The sequence below is a fragment of the Cervus canadensis genome, chromosome 22 (assembly GCF_019320065.1).
Source record: "Cervus canadensis isolate Bull #8, Minnesota chromosome 22, ASM1932006v1, whole genome shotgun sequence".
NCBI lineage: Eukaryota > Metazoa > Chordata > Mammalia > Artiodactyla > Cervidae > Cervus > Cervus canadensis.
The window spans coordinates 4,757,551-4,773,124 of NC_057407.1; the positions used below are offsets into that span (position 1 = coordinate 4,757,551).

The following is a 15,574-nucleotide window of genomic DNA, read 5'->3' on the forward strand; positions in this document are numbered from 1 at the left end:
GGTTCTGGCAGTGGGTAACCACAATGCTTCACTCTGCCTTTACTTAAAAAAATTTTTTTTTAATTTAATTAAACTTATTTATTTGGCTGCGCGGATCTCAGTGGCAGCACGTGGGGTCTAGTTCCCTGACCGGGAAGTGAACCCGGCCCCCGGCGTTGGGAGTGCAGAGTCTTAGCCACAGGCCACCCCGGAAGTGCCAGTTTTTTCCTGTCTTTCTTTTATTTGCTTCCCTCCCTTTCTGCCCCTTTCTTGCCTCTGTTTCCTTCCTTCCTGACCCCGAGCAGCTGCCATCTGCCTCCCCTGGACACCACCCAGCCTGGCACAGTCTCTGCCAGTTCCTCCGTCATCACGGCTGGTTCCCGGTGCCCCCGGACAGGGAGTGCCAGCCTCCACCCCGCCTCCCGCCCGCTCCGCCTCGAAGCGGCAGGTGGCAGAGGCCCGGAGCCGGGGCCGGGGCCAGCCTGGAGGGAAGCCAGGCCTGTGGGGAGCTGCGTGACGTGCCCACACCCGCCCCTGACGTCCGATGCCCGCCTCGTGAGCTCCGTGCCCCGCTCAGCGGCTTCACTGTGACGCCAAGTCAGCCTCTGCTCCCGGGGAGGCGCTTGACAGTAGGGACCCCGCCGCTCTTGTGAGTATCACCCTGTCTAAAAGATAGAATGGCCTGCAAAAATCACGATGGTTGAAAAACAGGTTCATCGCCTGACCCCAGACACAATCCTGCCTGGGGGCATAGCTTGTGCTGGGACTCCCGTGACCGCTGGACATGAAAGGAGGTATTTTCCTTCCCCAGTGCTGGCTGCCAGGATCTAAGGGAGAGGCCAGTGACACGGGCAGATCTGGGTCTCTTGCTCTGCTTCTGATCCCCTGGCAAGTCTCTTCCCAGTCTGTGTGGGTACAGGAGGGGCAGTCCCTGTCCATGCCTCGTGCAAAAAAAAAAACGTGGCCTTCAGGTTGAAAACATAAAAGAGGTTTGGAACCCTTTTTATCTGTACAGATGGGAAAACCGAGACCAAGAAAGGGGATGGAACTCGCTCCAAGTCACAGAGTAACATGCAGTCAGGGCTAGTTCCCAGGTCTCTAGACACCTAGCTTACTGCGCTTTCACTGGGTGGTGGTATTCAGTCGCTAAGTCATGTCGACACTTTGCGACCCCATGGATTGCCGCACGCCAGGCTTCATCTGTCCTTCACTATCTCACTGAGTTTGCTCAGACTCATATCCTTTGAGTCAGTGATGCCATCCAACCATGTCATCCTCTGTCATCCCCTTCTCCTCCTGCCCTCAGTCTTTCCCAGCATCAGGGTCTTTTCCAGTGAGTCGGCTCTTCTCATCATGTAGCCAAAATATTGCAGCTTCAGCTTCAGCATCAGTCCTTCTAACGAATCTTCAGGGTTGAATTCATTTAGGATGGACTGGTTTGATCTCCTTGCTCTTCAACAGACTCTGAAGAGTCTTCTCTAGCACCACAGTTTGAAAGCATCAGTTCTTCCGCATTCGGCCTTCCCTGGTGGCTCAGATGGTAAAGAATCCGCCTGCAATGTCTGAGACCTGGGTTTGAACCCTGATTTGGGAAGATCCCCTGGAGAAGGGAATGCCAACCCATAGTGTTCTTGCCTGGAGAATCCCCATGGCAGAGGAGCCTGGCGAGCTACAGTCTCTGGGGTCGCAAAGAGTCGGACACGACTGAGCGGCTGAGCCCTGCAGCCTTCTTTTTGGGGCAACTCTCACATCCATACATGACCACTGGGAAAACCATGGTTTTGACCACATGGACCTTTGTCAGTAAAGTGATGTCTCTGCTTCAGAATACACTGTTTAGGTTCGTCATAACTTTTCTTCCAGGGAGCAAATGTCTTTTAATTTCATGGCTGCAGTCACCATCTGCAGTGATTTTGGAGCTCAAGAAAATAAAGTCTGAAACTGTTTCCACATCTATTTGCCATGAAGTTATAGGACCAGATACCATGATCTTATTTTTTTGAATGCTAAGTTTTAAGCCAGCTTTTTCACTTTCCTCTTTTTACCTTCAAGAGGCTCTTTAGTTCCTCTTTGTTTTCTGCTATTAGCGTGGTATTATCTGCATATCTGAGGTTGTTGATATCTCTCCCGGCAATCTTGTTTCCAGCTGGTGATTTATCCAGTTTGGCATTTCACGTGAGGTACTCTGCATCTAAGTTAAATAAACAGGGTGACAATATACAGCCTTGACGTACTCCTTTCCCAATTTTGAACCAGTCTGTTGTTCCATCTCCGGTTCTAACTGTTACTTCTTTGTCTGCATATGGATTTCTCAGGAGGCAGGTCAGGTGGTCTGGTATTCCCATCTCTTTAAGAAATTTCAACAGTTTGCTGTGATCCACCCAGTCAATGGCTTTAGTGTAGTCAATGAAGCAGAAGTAGATGTTTTATTGGAATTCCCTTCCTTTTTCTATGATTGAACAGATGTTAGCAATTTGATCTCTGGTTCCTCTGCTTTTGCTAAATCTAGCTTCTACATCTGGAAGTTCTTGGTTTATGTACTGTTAAAGCCGAGCTTAAAGGATTTTGAGCATGACTTTGCTACCATGTGAAATGAACACAATTGTGAGGTAGTTTGAACATTCTTTGGCAATGCCCTTCTTTGAGATGGGAATGAAAACAACTATACTGTGCCCCTCTTTGCCCGAAATGTGCCCATGGTATCTAATTTTCTTTCTTTCTTCTTCTTCTTTTTTTTTTTTTTTACAAAAGTTTATTCTTAAATGTACAATAGGTTCCAAGACAACACATCATTCTAGCTATAGGCAGCAACAGATATCATGGCAGGGAATCCAGGTGTTTAAACAGGAATGGAACTAAGGGTCATCACTGCCTCAGGTGCAAGGGAACAGCTTACTTTTTGCCAGATTTCTTAATTCCACCAGTGGCCAGGGGGCCTTTCCCCGCAGCCTTTGCTTTTAGCTCCTGGAGTTTCTTCTGCTCCTCCTTCTGCTTCTGCTTGAATGCCTTATCTCGTCCATCTCCTTGGCTTGCTTCTTCGGCTGCTTCAGGGGCTTCTTCTTGCCACCTTCATGGCCTGACATGGCGCCTGCCGCCCCTTCCCCAGACCCTGCCACCGGAAGCCTAATTTTCTTAAAGAGAACTCTAGTCTTTCCACACCTTTGTTTTCCTCTATTTCTACGGATTGTTTATTTAAGAAGGCATTGTTATTTCTCCTTGTTATTCCTTGGAACTCTGTGTTCAGATGGGTCTATCTTTCCATATCTCATTCCCCTATCGCAAATTATTTTGAATTGCCTCTCACTAATGATTGCTTTTCTTATGTTTCAGCAAAATCATCAACGCAGCAACACATTCTGCCTACGCTCAGCTCGTGAAATTTGCTTCGTGAATGGGGGTTCTTTACTGAACTGTTTCTGATGACCAGCTCTGGACATTTCTGGAGGCAGGGGGTCATTTCCAGGGCCCCAGCGTCTATGAGTACCCAGTGCCCAGAAGCGGTGGTTTTCAAGGTGTTGTTACAGGACGTGTCCACAAGGCGGCAGCACGTTTCTGTTTCCAGGTCTGGGTGGGCGGCAAGCAGAGCCTTAAAAGAAGACTTTACTGGGCGGGAGAGGAGGGTGGACAGGGCGAGAAGACACAGCCGAGGGCTTGTGCTCCTTGCTGTTTCCCCGGACGTGTCCCACCCCCGATCCATGCCAAGCCCTGGCAGACGGCTCCGCTGAGGACGCTGTGGCTCCTAGGTGGGGCGACGGCTCCGAGCAAGGAGGCTGCAGCCGGGATTCCACCGGTGTGAGAGTTGCACACCAGGTGACTTCCCCAATCTCTTCCAGCCCAGAGCGTGCGCTGGTCTTTGGATGCAGGAGGTTTCATGGAGCTTTCAGGAGGTGCGCCTGGATCCGGAGATGGTGGTCACGGTCACAGGGGACCAGACACTCCAGGACTCAGGGGGGCTCGTTTGCTGGCCGGTCCTCCCCAGCTCTCTCAGCTGGCCCAGAGTCCAGGCTGGGGGGCCCCAGGCTGCTCAGGCCCCAGAGAGGTGACACAAGCCTGCTCAAAGGGGCTTCAGGGAGATAACGACATTTCTGTTGGTTTTGTTTTGGGTTGTTTTGTTTTCTTTTTAACCCCACTTCTTTCTAGTCTGAAGGGTTTATGTTAGATTGGAATGGAGTTCTTTTACAACAATGCGTTTCTTTGGGGCTTCCAGCCACCCGATTCCGTGACACCTAAACATGGGTGTATTCCTTGTTGATTTCTTTCTCCCTTCGGGTTACTGGAGTGTGTGGGCTAGAGCAGCCTCTGCAGTGGAGGGGGTCCTTTCTGATCGTCTATGGGTCTCTTAGTGCACACCTCTTACCCTCAGACACCTCTTGTATGCTTCTCCCCGCCCTTTGTGCTTCCGTAGACATCCCTTTGGGTTCTGGGCCCTGGAGTCGGTTTTTCTTTCCTAAATGAGTTCATTTGTGTCAGTCTTTGGATTCTGTCTCTAAGTGACATCAGAAGGTGTTTGTGGTTCTATGCCAGCGGCCCTTCACTTTATGTGACCCCCTCCAGGTCCATGCATTTTTCTGTGTTTTCTGCAGAAGGCATGTTTCTTTCCTGATTTTGGCAGAGTAATATCCCAGTGTGTGGATGAACCAGATTTTCTTGAAGCATCTATATGCTGACAGACTTTTTTGTTGCTTCCAGGTCTTACCTTGTAAATGATGCTGCATACTGGTTGGGTGAGTGTGTCTTTTTGAATGAAGGTTTCTTTTTAATTGTTATTTTTTCGTGTAGAGGCCCAGGAGTGTGATCGCGGGCTTCACTGGTAGGTGCCTTTTTAATTTTGAAGGGGCCCTTCCTCCCGTTCTCCATCGTGGCTCTTAGCAATTGACGTTGGAGAAAATGGTGAAGGGGGGTTCCCTCTCCTCCGTGCCCTCCCTGGAATGTATTCTTTGTCGACCTTGGTTGATCTGCTTCCTGACTGGTGTGAGTTGATACCTGGTGGTGATTTGATTTCCCTTTCACAGTAGTTGATAAGGGCAAGCCAGTGGTTTTCATGCAAAAATTGAAAACACACAGTGGGCGTCCAATCGCCTCTTCACCTTTGCTTTATGCAAAGCGGCTGTGTTTTGAATTGTTTTTTTTTTTTTTTTTTTTAATTTTAGTTATTTATTTGATTGCGCTGGGTCTTAGGGATCTAGTTCCCTGACCGGGGACCGAACCAGGGTCCCCTACATTGGGAGTTCAGAGTCTCAGCCACTAGACCACAAGGGAAGTCCTGAATTGTTTTTAACTACATCCCCGGATATAGTTAAAATCTGTATACCCAGATTTAACTGCAACTGGGTCTCTGGGGACTTGTACTGTTCCCCAGGCCTCGGGGCTCAAGTCTGGTCAGGCTCCAGGGCTGTGACAGAAGCCCAGGTCACCGAGGACTCAGGGGAAGAGCTGTGACATCTCTTTTCTTTGTAATTTCCCCTCTTCATTTGAAGTTTACATATTTTCCGGTGGGAATAGAGTTCGTTTCCAATATTGTGCTTCTTTGGGATGTCAGGCACCCTCATTCTGTTACCCATGTACCTAGATGCATTGCATTTCAGGTTTCTTTTTCCATACAGGTCGTTAGAGACGGTTGATCGGAGTCCCTGATGCTGGACAGTTGGTCCTCCTGACTACTTTATATATGCTGGTGGAGATTTGTCAGCCCCAAACTCCTAATTCATCTCTCCTACCAGCTGTTTCCTTCTGTAACTGTTAGTTTTTGTTGTTGGTGGGTTTTTTTCCTGGGCCTGGACTTTGGTTTCTCCTCAGTCAACTGATCCATTTGTATCCATTTTCCACGGCCTGTCTAAGCGACATCACAGGTTATTTGTTGTTCTGTGACTGAGGTCCTTCACTGAGTATGATCAAAGTCAGGTTCATCCGTCTTGTTGCAGAAGGCAGTGTTTTATTTCTCTTTTTGGCTGACTGAGAGTCCATTGCATCCAGGTGCCATGTCTTTTTGACGCATTCATCTGTCCCTGGGCATTTTTGTTGCCTGCCAGTCTTGGTGATTGCAAATGATTCTGCAGCGACCGTTGGTTGAGCCTTTGGTTTGGCAATCCAGGTTTTTCTTTGCGTATAGTTTCAGGAGTGTCATTGCCAGGCCCATTGGTAGAGATCGATTTGTATTTGTATTTTACTTTCTCTCGCGGAAGCGACCTTCAGGCCTTTCTCCATCGTGGCTCCTGCACTTACCTTCCCCAAACGACCCTTGGATAGGTCCCTTTCCCCCGGGTCCTATCCTGCTTTGATTCTCTGTCCCCGTTTTTCCTGATCTTCTCTCTAATGGCCATGAAATGGTATCTGGTTGAGATTTCCATCTGCCTCTCCCTAATGACTGCTTTTCTTGTGCTTAAGCAAAATCACCATCTCAGCAACACTTCTTTCAACCTTACACCTCTTTAAATTTGCTTCGTGAACGGGGGTTCTTTACTGAACTGTTTCTGATGACCAGCTCTGGACATTTCTGGAGGCAGGGGGTCATTTCCAGGGCTCCAGCCTCTATGAGTATCCAGTGCCCAAAAGCGGTAGTTTTCAAGGTGTTGTTACAGGCCGTGTCCACAAGGCGGCAGCACGTTTCCGTTTCCAGGCTGGGTGGGCGGCAAGCCGAGCCTTAAGAGAGGCCTTCCTGGGCGGGAGAGGAGGGTGGGCAGGGCGAGAAGACACAGCCGAGGGCTTGTGCTCCTTGCTGTTTCCCGGGACGTTTCCCACCCCCGACCCATGCCAAGCCCTGGCAGACGGCTCCGCTGAGGACACTGTGGCTCCTAGGTGGGGCGACGGCTCCGTGCAAGGAGGCTGCAGCCGGGATTCCACCAGCGTGAGAGTTGCACACCAGGTGACTTCCCCAATCTCTTTCAGCCCAGAGCGTGCGCTGGTCTTTGGATGCAGGAGGTTTCATGGAGCCTTCAGGAGGTGCGCCTGGATCAGGAGGTAGTGGTCACGGTCACAGGAGACCAGACACTCCAGGACTCAGGGGGGCTCATTTACTGACCCGTCCTCCCCAGCTCTCTCAGCTGGCCCAGAGTCCAGGCTGGGGAGCCCCAGGCTGCTCAGGCCCCAGGAATGTCACAAAAGCCTGGTCATTGAGGAGTCCTTGTAATATATGTTCATTTCTTTTCTTTTTAGATTTAATTTGTCTTTTTAAGTTGGAATATAGTACTTTATCATGCTGTATTTCTTTTGAGTGTACAAGAACCTGACTCACTTATACATACACACATAGCTATCTTTTCAGATTCTTCTCCCATATAGGTTATTATGGAGTGCTGAGTAGAGTTCCCTTTGCTATGCAGTAGGTGCTTGTTGATTATCGATTTCATGCATATTACTATGTTTACATTAATCCCAACCTCCTAGTTTATTCCTGCCCCCTCCCCTGCCTTTCCCCTTTGGGAACCAGGAGTTTGTTTTCTAAGTCTGTGAGTCTGTTTTGTAAATGGGTGCATGTGTATGGATACTTCGACTCCACTCGTAAGCGGTATCGCAGGCTGTCTGTCCGTCTCTGACTGACTACACTTGGTATAATCATCTCTAGGTCCATCCGTGTTGCTGCACATGGCATTATTTCATCCTTTTTATGGCTGAGTAATATTCCATTGTATATCTGTAGCACACCTTTATCCATTCATCTGTCAATGACCATTTAGGTTGCTTCCCCGTCTTGGCTGCACAAGGCATATTAATATACTAATGCTCTGAGAAATCCCACAGCAAAGCAATCTGTTTGCATCTGCTTAATCTGATTTCCCAAACGTGGGTGCCCATGGAATTTTTTTTCATATCACTCCAAATGATAATTCAATGAAACCCACTTTGAGACATCCTGCTCTACACCAAGTCTAGACTGCAGATTCTGGTGCCTGAAAATAGTCTAGGAATGCTCTAATTAATGCTTTCTTCTCCTACTGAGTTCTTTGCCCATTTCAGTTCAGTTCAGTTCAGTCACTCAGTCATGTCTGACTCTTTGTATCCCCATGGACTGCAGCATGCCAGGCTTCCCTGTTCATCACCAACTCCCAGAGCTTACTCAAACTCATGTCCATTGAGTTGGTGATGCCATCCAACCATCTCATCCTCTGTCATCCCCTTCTCCTCCTGCCTTCAATCTTTCCCAGCATTAGGATCTTTTCCAATGAGTCGGTTCTTCGTATCAGGTGGCCAAAGTATTGGAGTTTCAGCTTCAGCATCAGTCTTTCCAATGAATATTCAGAATGGATTTCCTTTAGGATGGACTGATTTGATCTCCTTGCAATAAAAGAGTCTTCTCCAACACCACAGTTCAAAAGCAACAATTCTTCGGCACTCAGCTTTCTTTACGGTCCAACTCTCACATCCATATGTGACTACTGGAAAAACCATAGCTTTGACTAGATAGACCTTTGTTGTTAAAGTAATGTCTCTGCTTTTTAACATGCTGTCTATGTTGGTCATAGCTTTTTTTCCAAGGAGCAAACGTCTTTTAATTTCATGACTGCAGTCACCACCTGCAGTGATTTTGGAGCCCCCCAAAATAAAGCCTCTCACTGTTTCCATTGTTTCCCCATTTATTTGCCATGAAGTGATAGGACCAGATGTGATCTTCATTGCCCATTTAATTTCTCCCAAAATTCAGGGCTGGTTTTACAGGAGTTAAAGTAGACAGTTGCTGATTCGCTTGAAATTCAGGAACAGTAGATGATGATATCGACAAATGCATACACAGTCATCACTACATGTCAAGTATTTTTCTAAGAAGTTTTTGTACATTAACCAGTTTAGTCATCATGACTACCCTGTGAGGTAAGCACTGCTATTATGCCCATTTTATAAACATGGAAACTGAGGCACAGAGCCACTTGTTCGAGGTCACACAGATAGTGGCTGAGCTAGGATTCAAACCAGGCGATCTGGATCCAGGGTCCAGACTCTTGACCACCATATTATACTCCCTCTCAGATGAGACAGTTGCTTTGGTTCCCTGAAATTCTATTATTCATTCATTTCTTCAGTATTATAGGAGACTGTGCTCTTCCAGAACTTCATTGGAAAAACTCAGGGCCAAGAAGCTTTCCCAGAAATCGTGAAGAGCTGTCTTAACACAGGTATGGTCCAGACCACCTCGCGTTTTGCTGTAATCGCTTTGCATACGCATCTATGACATTCTCAATTGCAGAAACTTTGTTTCAGGCACTGTGCTGCGCATTAAATGACCGGCATGTGAATGAGATATGGTCCCAGAGCTCGGAGAGTCCCCGAGGCTTCTGTAACTCTTTCTGATAGACACATTTGAAATTTAATACCAGGGCTTGAGAGCTACAAGCTTAAAGCTCTAAGAGCAAAGGGTTATATGTGAGCACAGAGGACAGAACAATTACTTCTGATCAGAAGAGGGTGATATTTGAGCTGAGGGTAAAGGAAGATTTCAATAGGAGAATGAATGAGTGAATTCCTTAGGAAAAGAAATGGTTTGTGTTATTTTTATGGTACAAAAATGAAAAGAATTAGACTTGGCGCTGTATTCACAGGGCCTGGCCTTAGTCCTGCAACTTCAAGCAAATCATTTTTCTGCACAGCAGTTTATCCATCTGTAAAATTGGACTAGTAACCACTGATTTCCCAGGATTTCTTTTAAGACTTAAATAAAGCTATGTCTGGAAAAGTTCTTTGCTTGAAATGCTAAGTGCCATAAAGATATTAGGTATAATTATGCTTCTTAATTTCTCTTGTACTTCGTCTCTTAAGAACTCAATACAATGCAGAACATTACTGAGTGCTTGTTCAGAGGCAGACACCATTCTCTGTACTTCCTGGATACTGTTTCATTGGCCGTCCCAACAATCCTATAAGGTGGGTCGTATCCATATGCCCATTCTCCAGATGAGGAAAAGAAGGCATAGAGAGCTTCAGCTGCCTTGCTCAGGTCACACAGCTCTTAACTACTGGGGCCCCAGATAGCACCTCAGCACCCCTGATCAGAGACTAAAGATGCGTTAAAGATGACGTTAGTCTGGCCCACTTAGGACACATCAGCCAGCTGAGAGGGATGGATGTGGCAGGGTGACCACCTCTGAGGACACAGTCATCAAGACCCCTCTCCTCCAGTTCCATCAGTAGATCAGCTGAAAGTAGGATTAATTATAAGGATCACATAACTCGTTTTTTCTTTTCCCAAACATTTTATGTCCTTTACTTAAACGCTGATTACAAGAAAAACCAAGGCATAAAAGTTATAGAGATTTCACAGGGCTTTTTAGAAAATGAAATAGGCGAACATCCTCCTGGTGAAACCCAGCCTGACAAGGTCACCGTTAAGGAGCCCAAAGCCAACAGCCTGGGTGAATCAGAAAAAATGAGGCCCAACATTCAGCCAAATCAAGTGGTATTTATCTGTATTTTAAAATGGCTCTCTAATGCTTTTATTTCCTTGGTATAAGAGTTCCAATAGAACCCTAAAGCAATTGGGGCTTTTTAATAGCTTTTAACTTAGCAAGCCATGGTCATTTAAAGAGAAGTGGAGGAGCTGCTAGGAGGAGGGAGATTTCTGCTGAAGAAAACGAAGGTGTTCTGGGCCCACTGCTTCTGCCTCTTTCTGGAGAGAGGCGAAATGCACACAGGAATGTGATGGACCTTTCCAGCTGGTGATTTTGCATTATCAGGAAGGAAAGCGTTTATGAAAATGAAAATTACTGATAATTATGTGTGAAAGCCCGCAAGGGAGAAAAATGCAAAAACATTTCAGAATCTTTATTTACATCCAGAGCTGAAGCCTGTTTGGTGGGAGTGTGAATTGGTCCAATTTTTTGGAAGGGACTTGTTAATGTCCTGACACTTTGACCTGGCAAGGTCCCGTCTGAAAATCTACTTTTTAGCAAGACTTAACACATACCAAAGGTCTGTGTACAAGGATATTCACTGTAGTGTAGTTTGCACGTACAAAAAATAGAAATAATCTATTGTCATCAACATGAAAATGTTTAAACAAATGGTGGCATATCCATATTTTAGAAAATTTTCCTAATAAATGGAATGAGAGAGATCTAGATATTTCGACATGGAAAGTTGTCCCTGATGTTTTCAGTGAAAAACAAAGCAAATTGCAAAAGAGTATCTATTGTATGCTTTCATTTTAAAGTGTTTTTAATGTTAATAATGGAATGTGTGTGTGCTGTCTTTTCCAACTCTGTGCGACCCCGTGGACTGTAGCCCACCAGGCTCTTCTGTCCGTGGGATTCTCCAGGCAAGAATACTGGAGTGGGTTACCATTTCTTACTCCAGGGGATCTTCCTGACCCTGGGATCGAACCCTCATCTCCTGCGTCTTCTTCATTGGCAGGCAGATTCTTTACCACTGTGCCACCTTTTCATGTTAATATATTCATAGAAAAATATGTGGAGGAGTATGTACCAAAGATTGCCAGTGGCGATCTCTGGGGGTTGGTATAATATTTTTGTAATGTTGACATTTTCATATATAGATTATGTACAGATTATATATTATTATAGAGTATAGATTGCTTTGGCAAAGAGAAGGGGAAAATAGCTGAATTGTTCCTTCAAGGGAAGAAAGGAGAAAAAAGGAAATTTGCTGGCAGAGATTTATTCACTGTGCTTTGGTGAAAGGTGGCTCAGATGGTAAAGAATCCACCTGCCAATGCAGGAGACCCAGGTTCCATCCCTGGGTCGGGAAGATCCCCTGGAGAAGGGAGCCGCAACCCACTCCAATGTTCTTGCTTGGAGAATCCCACTGACAGAGCAGCTGGCGGGCTACAGTCTGTGGGGTCGCAAAGAGAGGGACACGCCTGAGCGACTCCCACTTTGCGTTTCGGGGTGATCCCGCGGTGAGTGGTCTCCCAGCCTGGCCGTGAGGGCAGGGGCAGTGTCGGCAGAAGGAAGCCCAGCGCCCATGTGCCGACAGCGGGACTGAGGCGCGGGGGCTTCCTCAGTGCCCTCTCTCTGGCCTCTGGGTGCCACGGCCGCTGCGCCTCAGCCTTGGTTGATGGAGGAAAACCTCTGGCTTCCCGTGTCCATTGCCTCCCAGACTGCCCCCTCCAGAAGCCACTGGCTCACGGTGGTAAAGAGCTCAGCCTTTGGCGTTCGGGAGCCCTGGGTTCAGATCCTGGCGTGGCCGCACGCCTCGCCGTGGGCTTGGGGAGCTTTGCTTCTCCTCTCAGGTGGCCTGGCTCCTCTTGTGAGCAACGATGGTCTAAGAGAACCTGCCCCAGGGGTCTTTGTAAGGAAGAGAAAATCAGAGAGAGCCTAAGAACAGACCAGAAACGAGGTCACCAATTATTACTGTCCTGTGGGTCCTTCCTTGGTAGAGTCTCCCTCCCGTCGTCTTCAGGATGAACTCCTTCCCATCCTTCTGGACCCGGCTCACCGGCCATCGCCGACGGTCTCCCTGGTCTCTGTGGCGCAGGCAGAACTGACGGTCCGGCGGGCCCTGGGCACCCAGCCTCGCCCCTGCACGGTCTAGGTCTAGCCCGGGTTTGCTCCTCCGTCTCCTCCACCCCCCTGAGTCCCTGCAAGGCGGCAGCCCTGTTCGGTCACCTCACAGCCCCAGCACTCACCCCAGGGCCTGAGGCTGTGTTTGAATCCCAGTCACCTTTTTCCTAATTGAATTCACCCTATTCCTGCCTCTCTCACCCCAGGCCAGGCAACTTAATGCACAGCGGAGCTCTGGTAACAGCTTCCTAAGGGGCCTCCCTGCCTCTTCTCCCTCCATTCTGGTCCAGGCTGACGTTTGAGCCTGACGGTCCCCGCCCAAAGCCCTTCAAGGGCAGAGTAGGACTGGAGGACACGGAGTCGGATTTTTATTCCGGTTTGCTAAGGCTGACGTGATGCCCAGCACATTGCTCTCTCCAACGCTTGGCGGCTTCATCTGGGAAATGAAGGCATCACCTCCTCCCACAAGCCTGTAGAAGGAATGCAATGAAAAATGCATGTGAAATGCATCAACGGCATTTAGCCAAACACAAATTTAGCTATTGCTACTTCTGTTATCCTTGAGAGGCCAGGCTCATTGGGGAAGAAGGGAAGCATAGCTGAAAAGTCCCTGTCCAGGAATTCAGACTACATCCTGAAGGGCCCGGTGACCCGGAGCAAGTTTCTGTGTGTGTGTGTTATTCAGTTGCTCAGTCGTGTCCGACTCTTTGAGACCCTGTGGACTGTAGCTCACCAGGCTCCTCTGTCCATGGAATTTTCCAGGCAAGAATACTGGAGCAGGTTGCCATTTCCTTCTCTAGGGGATCTTCCTGACCCAGAGGTCGAATCTGCCTCTCTTGCGTCTCTTGCGTTGGCAGGTGGATTCTTTACCACTGAGCCATTAGGGAAGCCCCACAAGTTTATCTAGTTATTCACGAAGAGGTGAGCTCTTACCTGGGGTCCCATTTCCATCAGAAACTGCATTTCATGTGCTCCTTTGTGAGCCCAATCCATAAGGGAAAAGGGAAAAGACTCTTTCCCATCCTTAAAATTAAATACAATTATCAGATAACCTTGGTGCATTCTTCTTCCTTTTTTTTTTCACCATTTATGAAGCGCTTTCCTGCCCATCATAGAATTTGGAGAGGATTTTAATGACAAGAAAGCACAGCCAAATCTTAACAGTGATAGTCTCTGGATGGTGGGATTTGGGGTGATTTTAACCTTACTTGTGTTTTCCTAAACCTTCAAAATCTTCCATAGTTTTGGAGCTGAATAGAAACAATGGTTGCATAATATTGTGAATGCAATAAATGCACTAAATTGTAAAGTGTACAATTAGTGTACAATTTCACCTCATCCAAAAGATCTCCTGCAATGCTACACACGTGATTTCACAGTCATTTATGAAAATGAGCTTTGAGGCGAGAACCAGCAAGGACTTTTACGGCTCAAAGGCAGTTCAATCAGCAGTCACACTCCCCCTCCCATGTCCAAGTCTTAATCCCAGGCGGCCAGCCTGCAGCGCGCTCCTCCGACCACCAGGGGGCTCTGCGGAGGCCTGGCGTCCCCACTCGCGGGAGGACGCCTGCTCTTGCTCTTGCGCCTTCGGAGCACGTGTGCGCGCGGGGGGCGTGGCCCGCGTGGCCGCCTGAGCGGCAGACGTCGCCCACTCGGTTGTGTCCCGGGTACCTCCCGCGTGACTGACTTCATGTCTGACAGACTTCGTGTCTGACTGACCTGCCGCCCCGAGTCCTTGCGGGCCCCCCTCTCCTCGCCCCCCGGCCCCAGCCCTCTTCCGTCTGGGCGGGTCCCCGGCTTCCATCTCCCACCGGCGGGTTCGCGTTCCCCGCCCGCCGTCCTCCGGGGGGCCCTGGGTGAGCCCCGGCCCCATGGCGCTGCAGGCGTTGCAGAGCTCGGGGGTGGCCTTCCGCAAGATCCTGTCTCACTTCCCCGAGGAGCTGAGTCTGGCTTTCGCCTACGGCTCGGGGGTGTACCGCCAGGCGGGGCCCAGCTCAGACCAGAAGGTGAGCCCGGGCCAGCCCCGCGCCGGGAACGTGCTTCCGAGGTCGCTTTGCCCTCGGTCCCTCCCGAGCCCTGGAGCTGCCGGGCCGCTCTGCGCATCCCCGTATCAACTCGCGAAGACCTGATGATAAACTCTGTGAAAGGGCTCTTAGCAGAGCGTCAGCGTGAGCTGCGCTTCCAGGACACGTAGGAGTCCGCTTGGATCTAAGAGCGGGAGATGCAATTATGTGGAGGGAAGAGCTGGTGCCGGGACAAGACGGGGGAAAAAAAAAAAACAAAAACTAAAAAACTTGCCAGGTCCTCGTTCAGTCTTCTCAGCCTTGTCTGAACATGGGAGGTTTCTGGAAAGCTTTAAAAAAATACTGATAATCTGGGTCCCAATTGCAGAGATTCAGGTTTAATTGGTCTGGGCATTAGGAATTTAAAAAACTTCCCAGGTGATTCTACTACGCAGCCAAGCTTGAGAATTACGTCTCTGGCTGTAGGAGAAAAAACAAAGTGATTCTTCTGACTGGGAAGCTGACGGACGGACGGGTGGTAGGGTTCCGCATTTGCAGGAAGGGAGTTAGCGGGTGAGCAGTATATTTGCTCCTGCCCAGGACATTTACCAAGTGTCTGTTTAGGGCTAAGCATTGTTACTCTTCAAAGTTGGCGGAGCACCACAGCAGTGAGGGTATAGGTTTCCTTATGATTGTAGTTTTTTTTTTTTTCTTCTGTAGATGGCGGTGGGAGGGGGGGGACGGGGGGGGGGCGGCAAGTTTGCTTCCAAGTTGGCGACAAGGCTCAAGACATCCAAGAGGGGCAGGCAGTTATTTTCCATTTAATGAGGCTTTTAATTGGCTTTGACTGACAGGGGCTTTTGTGCCCTTGCTGAATTAAGGTTGAAGGAGCAGGAGTCTAGATAGAGATGTTTTCTCTATGTGCAGCTTGTGTTCTGGACTGGGTTTCTTTAAATGGTCTGTTGCAGTCTGCACTAGGGCCTCACTAGATTATCTGGCTGTAATCTTTCAGTTAATCTTTGCCTGTTCACTTCCTGGTTAGGCCATCTATACTGTGGCTTGAATTTCCTGGTTCCCACCTGTACTAGTACTTAAGTAATGTGCTTATTTTGTATTTTATTGTGCTCAGTCACTCAGTCTTTTCCA

At 48.4% G+C, this 15,574-nt stretch overlaps 1 protein-coding gene and 1 pseudogene across 4 annotated transcripts in view; one reads left to right on the forward strand and one right to left on the reverse strand.

Annotated features, from left to right (window-relative positions):
* Positions 1–2,708: 2,708 nt before the first annotated feature.
* LOC122424767 lies at positions 2,709–3,062 on the reverse strand (annotated as a pseudogene).
* A 6,005-nt stretch (positions 3,063–9,067) lies between these two features.
* The window catches only part of LOC122424765 (phosphatidate cytidylyltransferase, mitochondrial), a 53,130-nt gene continuing 46,623 nt past the window's right edge, over positions 9,068–15,574 (forward strand). For 3 of the 4 annotated variants that reach the window (XM_043442937.1, XM_043442934.1, XM_043442935.1), the window contains exon 1: positions 14,034–14,431. In XM_043442937.1, the coding sequence (XP_043298872.1) occupies positions 14,297–14,431 (135 nt within the window). In that variant the 5' untranslated portion in view covers positions 14,034–14,296. Of the gene's footprint in view, positions 9,087–14,033; positions 14,432–15,574 lie in introns of those variants that run through there. The other variant, XM_043442936.1, reaches the window with a different exon arrangement.